Raw genomic sequence first — 8,570 nt, 5'->3', positions numbered from 1 at the left:
CAACCTGCTAGAATTCAATTGTCCATCGTTTATCCACTCGCCCAAAATCTCTCGTAAACATTTTAACTATGAGCTAGTTTTAGAATTTATAATAATATTCTAAAACTATTTTTAAACATAAGAATATATGCAAAAATAAATGATATTTATATTTTAATAATATCACACTCGTTTTGCGATCATGAATTCCTGATAGTAAAAACAATGGTGTCAAAATATCAGCTTAGTTTTAAATATTTTTTTTCAATTTTATAAGCTCATAAAACAATTTATAAAAAAAACAAAATTTTACGATCTATTTCAAATAAATTTAGTCATATATTATCCAAACATTTCAAATACGAAAAAATCGAATAATTTAACCTAGGTGACCTTTAGGCATGTTTCTCCAACTTCGAACACCCTCTTGTTCCCTTGTTTCTTCCACTCTTTGCATCCAAAAAACCACATCTGCTAAAATCCCCTCCCTTCGTTGTTCCCCAGCCACAATACACTACTTGGTTCTTTTGATCTACAACTTTGGAATAGTCACATTTAAGATTTTCACATCTTGGTATGGCTTGTCTGCCTTGTCTGTCTTCACTTTCTCCATTACCTGTTAAAGAATTGTAACAGTATGATCACACTGAATATGAACATATAAAAATCTTTCTAAAAGATGTGAGGGTGTTCGGGTACCAAAAGATCAACATATCAAAGACAGGTCCAATCAATTTGATCAACATACTTTCGAGTTGGTCATCCAATTCTTTTGCATTCGGGGGACACGACACTATACTGATATTCAAAATTGGTAAGGTGAAGGCATACCTGTACAACATCCATTCCTTTGACAACTCTACCAAAAACAGTGTGCTTATTGTCCAGCCATGGAGTGGCAACAGTTGTAATGAAGAATTGTGACCCATTGGTCCCAGGACCGGCATTAGCCATCGAAAGTGTGAACGGCCTATCATGCCGCAAACTGCAGAAAGAGAAGAATCAAGCTGATAAAAGTAAATTCTGGACAGCCAAGAGACAACGAGGAACCGGATCCTAACATCATATGAAGAAAAACATCTTGCAACATGTATTCAAGATATGCCACTTATTTCTGTGCAAACAATACTCCAACTGGCTTTCATTTACTAAAGGATTTTTTTGATCTACCTATTAAATCTGAAAATTTTATATTATACTTATTATACTACTGTTCTCGAGCTTTAAAAGGTAAACCATACAGATTGGGTAGAGGTTGCATTGGTAAATGGAAATATACTGTAAAGAGAAGAGTTAATTGGTCATACTAGAAACACGTCAACACTCTCTAGTCTCTTGGACAAGTTAAATATTAGGCACATCCATAACAGCTTTAGGTAACCGTTAATGTTTAGGAGTTGGAGTATTATCAGTCCATTCCATGCCCATGTTGAGTATATATTAGTATGAGCGATCCACCAGTTACAAAGCTAAAATACAAAGCGAGGTCAGCCATATGTTATATCCGTGGAGCAAAACAAACATTTTTACTACTGCATCCAGTTGCAACAGTTTTAAGGTGATTAAAGCCTCAGATCAGTCATCAGGGACTGTGTATCCCTCTAAGAAAAGAAAGAACAAGATTAAAGCTTATTAACTTCGCAAAGAAGCGTAAATCATTCTTACCTCTTATGAAATTCATCTTCAAATTCCCTTCCCCAAATAGATTGTCCACCAGTGCCATCTCCCAATGGGTCTCCTGTCTGTATCATAAATCCTTTAATGACCCGGTGAAAGATCAGATTGTCATAATAGCCATTCCGGCAGTGTGTGGTAAAATTCTCCACTGTCTTTGGGCATTCTTCAGGATATAGCCTCAAATGAATATCACCCATGGTCGTATGCAAGATCTGAAACAGATCACATTGCCACCCCCTCATTTTCATATTTATACAAGGGAAAAAGAAAAGGCAAGGATTGGGCTTTACATTGAGCATGGCACTTCAGCGGCTAATTTACATTAACAGGGACTATGATGTAGAGGCAACAAGAACTATAAAGAATGAGGATACTTGCCACATTATCTGGGAGGGACGTTGTCACAGATTTTCCAATATCTGATACAGCCAAGAGTTCATCAGCAGGTGGTTTTTCATTAAACACGTCTCTGCCCTTAGATGCGTCTTCAGGTTCCTCAGGTTCTCTCCGACTAAAAAACAGCGGGATAAGCATTTGCTCCAGGGATCCGAACCAAAAAAAATGTGCAATTCATGTACAAATGTGATAAAAGCTAAAAAAATCTATACTTTTTGCAGTGTGTTTCCTTCTAAGGTTCCTAAGAAGTTTCCTCTTTACATTGCTATCTATTTTTTTCATGCATAATAAGAATTTATTACCTGAATAAGTAAATTCTATGCTTTTTAAAAGCACAGCACAATAGAGTAGGATCTACCAGAGGTTCTTTGCTTTCATTGGCATTTGCGGCAGCAGCAGGAATTTTTCGAACTTTTTTATTACTTCGATCACCTTGATACAAAGCAATTCTTAAGAATCTATCATTGTTCTCCACTTTTCCAAGGATCCGAGCAACTTTGTTGGTATGTAGATTTACAACCTAACACAACATGAAAAGATAGGTATCAGATGCGAACCTTAATAACCTTGTGTATTATTTTGGATTGATCAAATATAAAGGGAACTTCATTCATGCCAAGATCATTAAACAAGAATGAAATACAGTCACAAGATAAATTGGACACATTCGGACCATCTTACTTTTATCCCAAGCAGGGTGGCATATATAAGGAAGTTGGAGCTATCATCAAACACAGCATTAGGTTGGGAAACATTTTCAGTTTTCTCAATTTCTTTTTCTACAGCCATTCTTCGTCCAAAATCAATAGCTTCAAGCCTATATCGAGGAAGGTCACTCCTCTGTAGATCTTGGGCAACCTATGAGAGCAGAATTGTTATGATAGCAATACCAAAAAGAAAAGGGCTTTTTTAATAGCAATACCAAAAAGAAAAGGGCTTTTTTTAAAAGTCGAAGCATATAACTTTTACCTCAAGGGATTCGTCATAAACACACCTCAATTTGCCAGTTCTAAACCAAAATACACGTATTCTACGATCGGGTGATGTGATTGAAAATTGTTTACCATCTGGGCTGACCTGTAAGATAGTCACAACGGAGTAACATTCTCATACGTCAAAAAATGGTGATAGAGATAACATAAAGTGAAGGAACTGTTTGTTTCTGCCATTACCTCAATTGCAGAAACAGTGGTCTTGCATTTCAAGATTTCGAAAAGGCTTGTATCACTTTTAAGTTTAAAGGTCACTCTGCAGGCACAACAGGTCAAGAAATGCAATTATATCAAAGAGACAAATAGCAATTGTCACAATAGAAAAAAGGGTAGAAGAATCTATCAGACAACAAATTATTGAAGAAAGGATATCACTCTCAAGAAAGATACCAGCTTTCAAACAATTCAAGGCCAGGTGTGATTTAAGAACATTAGGTCAACAGGAGATTCCACTGAATAACTATCAGACCATGCAAGTCACAGAGAATATAGCTGGGTCAAAACAACAGTCGTATATGACAACTTAATGAGAAGACCTCTTGAGATGCACAAATGTCCATGTTCTACACATCTTGAAGCATACAACCTACTCAAACAGCGAAGAACTAATCTACAATTTAAACTAAAAACTAACCCATTTTCTGGGAAACAAAGAGAAGCAGGACTCCAGTACTCAATGATTCCTCTGTCATCTGCTGATATCACGGTATCATACTCGTGGTTGTACTTCATAACTTGAATTGGGCCCAAGTGTATCTGGTCCAAAAGTTAAAGTTAATAAAGAATTGCAGTCAAAATACAGGGAAATGCAAATATGTCGTTCAGCATCATATTATGTCAAAACCTGAAGGTACCTCTTTAGATGATATAGGTTCATTTGAACCTGATCGAGCATCAAAAATGTAGGTGAAGGAAGAGTTGCGATCACTAACAGCTAGTTTGGCTTTGACATCCCCTTGCTTGTAAACCCATTCAGCACAACCAGGTACAAATGGGAGACTTATCATAGCCATCATATCATAGTTAAATACATCATATATTTTCACTGACCGATCATTAGAAATGGTGCAGCAAAGCGCCCCATCTATACTTACCTGAAAGACTAGAAAAGGTCAAGAGGGAAAACGACACCATTATTGGCATTAAAATACATATAAAGCTCAATATAAAAACGACGAATAAAAAAACGTTACATCTAATGAACAAATTAAGTGGTCAAATCACAAAAAGTTACACCACACGGACGATCTTGAATATAGTTTTTTCTTTGGCTCGTTCCGATTTTTGTTTAAGTTCAAACCATTTGTACTTGCTTAAACTAATTTTGTACGTGATAGGTGTCGTTTTTGCATATTTTATTGTGTTGTTTTTAGTCTATTTTTGTATGAGTTTGTGTGTTGAGTCAACATTTCATTCGTTTTGTTACTAATTTATGCATATAGTCTCGTCTCATGTGTGTTGGTTGATTTGTAGGTGAAAAAAGATGAAGAAAGGAGAGGATCTATACCTCAAGGCAAAACATGTCGTGCTAGGGTGATAATTCTTAACCGCCCAAGAATGAATGCAGGAAAAGTTGAAACTTGGACAGAAGAGGATCTATACCTCAAGGCAAAACATGTCGTGCTAGGGTGGTAATTCTTAACCGCCCAAGCACGAAGGCAGGAAAAGTTGAAACTTGGATAGAAGAAGGCGAGCTAGGGCGGTAATTCTTGACCGCCCCAGCGCGCGTCGATTAAGTTTCAAAGTGCAGGACAGAGGACCTCGTGCTGGGCGGTATTTTATGATTGCCCCAGCACGCCCGGGTATTTTTTTGAAGTGAGGATAGTGAAGCTCTCGCTAGGGCGGTAAATTTCGACCGTCCTAGTGCGACATGATAAGGAAAGAATTTATATTTTTGGATTTTTTGACGTTTTGGGATTCTACAACTACACCTTATTTGGTAGCTCTAATTCTCGAAAATGGACATCAGATACAAGAAATAGAGGAGCCACCAGAGGAGGCAAACTGGATTGAAGGAGGCAAGTGAAGAACACAAGATTTCGAGCCACGTTTCTCCAATTTATTTAATATTTTCAGCTTAGATACATTGTTAAATTATCGTTTTGATATTTTGTATGATGACTTTAGTAGCTAAACCTTTATTTTGTTGGTATTTAGAGGATCCTACCCCAAAAAGTTGGTTCAAGTAATTTAATTCTCGACTTCTGGTTTATGGTTGGTTATGTTATTAATTTTATTTGAATTGTTGAAGCATAGATAACTTCAACAATATTTATATTGCGATTGAATTTAAAATCATTCACATTTGATTTTAATATTCTCCTTGAATTGATTTTCTTTTCCACTAAATTATATTTTTCTCTTCATTCTAGGTGAAGTAATTTATCCCAAATTACCATTGACAAGTGCTAAAGAGTTAATTTCTGAAAATAAAAATTGTGTAATACAATCTCTGTGGGACGATACTTGTATTAATATATATGCTATAATTTGACTCGTGCACTTGCTATTTATTCGAACATAAAAATTTATTTTATTGATGATTTTCCAGTGCAAGAAAAGATCAATCAGCATGATTCAATTCATATTAACCTTTAATTTAACCTTTACCAATAAAAAACATTATTCCCAGAAGATTTACAACAAGCGTAACATAATAATTATATTTCTCATTGATATTAGACTTTTGAATTAGTCAGCTTTCATTTCTTATGAGTCACTATTTTACACAGGTGCACTGGCTTATGATCACACTTCTCCGATTCAGATGATGAAGATAATCAGGATATTCCGTATTTATGTGTTGTACAATAGAGCCACAAGGAGTTTCAAGAAAATAATTCACTGAATAATTCACTGAATAATTATAATAAATAAATAAATAAAAAGTATCTTTCCACTTCTTATAAAAGAAAATAATTTTTTTGAAGTAGAAAGTGGAATATCAATCGAACACCATTATCCTAAATTAAGAATAAGTGATAGGCCTATATTGAAACACAGCAAAGTACAATTTGATCAACTCACCGCCAGACCTTCAATTGCACCGAGATGAGATCTAAAATGTTTTGCGAACTCTATGCCGATTGCCTTTTTCTTCCAAAACTTCAAGTGTCCTAAAAAAGTATCGACATTTTGTTGCACAGCTTATAACAAAATGCCCATATAGCGAAGCAACATTGATAACAGTCAAACTGAGTTGGTAATCCTACTTCATGATAATCCCGAATACATTAATTAAGTAAACACTGCCAATAACAAGTAATTTGTTTTCCATGGAAGTGACTCCAATAGGTACACAAACAAAGCATTTCAATCTAAGAAACTTACGACACTGTAGTGAAGTACTGAAGTTAGGATTAAATGATGAATCAGTAGAAGGGTTAAGTGTCCCCAAGCAACTATTTGAAAAATCCACAGCACATCTGGCTCCAAGCACAATTTGATGCAGTGAATGACAACATAAATCATGATGGTGATTTTGGAGGGTGAAATATAAGCTATCATTTAAAATAGCCACTTCAGTTAAAACAACGTGGTCCTTTTTCATCTGTTTGACAGACATTTCAGTCAAACCATACACTCCTGAATTTATGTTTCTACATTATGGAAGCCAACTCAAAAAACTTCGCTTGTATTCAATATCCGTCTTCTTCACATTTTCTGGATACTTTGTATAATATTCAAATTGTATGCTGCACGATCTTTGACATAAAAAAAAACATAAACATTTCTATAGATAATTACACACAAGGACGTATCATCTTCGGTTTATCAATGCAAACTACAACTTGATATATTAAACTTAGATCAGAGGCTTTATTTTACAATGGCCACTCAAACTTCTACATTTGAAAAGGTTGAAACACTACAATCCTAAGGACAACCGCCTGAATTAAAGAAAATTCTTAAAACAAAATGTGTACCCATAGTTATTCTGAGACATGTGACCAGACTGTTACCAGCTGCATTTAGAGAAAAACCCATTTGACAAGATTCTAATGCAATCAGAGAGAATTTTATATCTTTATAAAATACATTGTATGTATACATTTTAAAATAAACATATAGTATTTAAAGAACTAAATAATCACCACGTTTCGACATGACATGTCATTGACAGAAAAAAAAAGTCTCCTTCAAAAAAATAAAGTTCACATTACCAAATTCATTTCCCAGAAATATTTTCTGAAAATACGGGAAACAGAACTCTAGACATAAACTAAGAAATTCCATTTCCATTTTTGCTGGCCAAATTTCTTTCAAAGTTCCTGATTATCTTTTACTTATCTGCTAACCAGTCAAGATATATATATTGCAAGTTTCTCTCTCCATTTCACACCTCAAACTCAACCAGAATCCTACGTAAAATAATGTTAAATAACACTGCACCAATTTCAAATAGCTTATTTATTCAGTAATTTTAATCCATAAACTCCAATTCATACATACCATCCGCACTCCCAGATATGAAAAAATCGGCCGCTGACACCGCTACATGCGTCACCACATCGCGATGCATGTAACTTTTCTCATACCTTCATTGAATCAGCAAACCACAATTAAATAACGGTACCACAGATTCCTCAACAATGTACTAAAGTAATCCCGCATAATGTGAGAATCCAGTCCCTCCGAGAGCTAAAACCCAAAGCCCTAAATCAGGCAGCCCAAAAAAAGAGCAGAAAAGCACATACATATTGGCGGAGGGAAGAGAGTCGAGATAGGCTTGCTCAAACTGAAGAGGGCGTTTAAGCCGGGCTCGAGGGGCTGGACCGGGCCCAACTATGGGCTCTTCCACGTCCTCCGCCACCGCCGTGGAAGGTACGGTGGTCGAATTCCCGTTGTCTTTCTGAGCTGCTTCCATTCTCTCTGCTCTCGCGAAGCTCAACTGCGGTTTGATTCGTTGGCTTGTTTGAAGTGTGGCTCGCTCAATTTATGCTGTTCGAAACAATTGGAAGAGGAAATAATTGCATCTATTTCAATATATTATAATTATATATATCATGTGATGTTGCTCGGAACAAGAACCGTTAGTCAAATGTTGGAAGAGTTTACGGTGTACTCACTTTGATTTTTAAGTAATCAAATATTCAAGCAAAGAAAACACAAGTGCTTTTTAAGTTAATATAAATAAACGCATGTGAAAATGAAAAGTGACATCCCTCAATTTATCTCTGTTGAGATATTTATAGCGTATCAGAGTCTTTGATCACTTCGAGATGCTTGGGTAATGACCATGATTTTAGGACCTGGCCTCGACTAGGCTTCATCACGATCTGAGAACGTGGAGAGGAACAGACCCCTTGATCATCAGTGGACATGGTACATGATCAATTGACTTAGTCTTCTCGGGTGACCCGATTCAATTTTCGAGATATATATTGTTTGTTAACTTATTCCGAGATCAACACTCCTTATTACTCTTTCCACGCCTACAAATACCGACCGCTTCCCCCATTTTTCACTTTTTCAAACTCAAGTTTCTTACTATTTTATTCTCGCAACTCAGTGCGCTTTCCTGAT

The 8,570-nt window shown here is 35.9% G+C and overlaps 1 protein-coding gene across 1 annotated transcript; it reads right to left on the bottom strand.

The window, feature by feature from the left end:
• Window positions 1-277: 277 nt before the first annotated feature.
• LOC140980874 (peptidyl-prolyl cis-trans isomerase CYP71-like) lies at window positions 278-8,025 on the bottom strand. Its single transcript, XM_073446954.1, has 13 exons — window positions 7,742-8,025; window positions 7,497-7,582; window positions 6,072-6,160; window positions 3,899-4,138; window positions 3,679-3,800; window positions 3,225-3,300; window positions 3,022-3,129; window positions 2,734-2,910; window positions 2,355-2,572; window positions 2,035-2,167; window positions 1,645-1,868; window positions 811-964; window positions 278-595 (listed from the first exon to the last, which is right to left on the bottom strand). Exons 1-13 carry the CDS (start codon window positions 7,909-7,911, stop codon window positions 512-514), a joined length of 1,881 nt encoding a protein of 626 aa, XP_073303055.1. The 5' UTR covers window positions 7,912-8,025; the 3' UTR covers window positions 278-511.
• Between the last annotated feature and the right edge of the window lie 545 nt (window positions 8,026-8,570).

The sequence above is a fragment of the Primulina huaijiensis genome, chromosome 7 (assembly GCF_012295235.1).
Source record: "Primulina huaijiensis isolate GDHJ02 chromosome 7, ASM1229523v2, whole genome shotgun sequence".
Classification (NCBI taxonomy): domain Eukaryota; kingdom Viridiplantae; phylum Streptophyta; class Magnoliopsida; order Lamiales; family Gesneriaceae; genus Primulina; species Primulina huaijiensis.
Note: the sequence above shows the minus strand (reverse complement) of the source record. Positions and strands in the feature narration are given on the sequence as shown.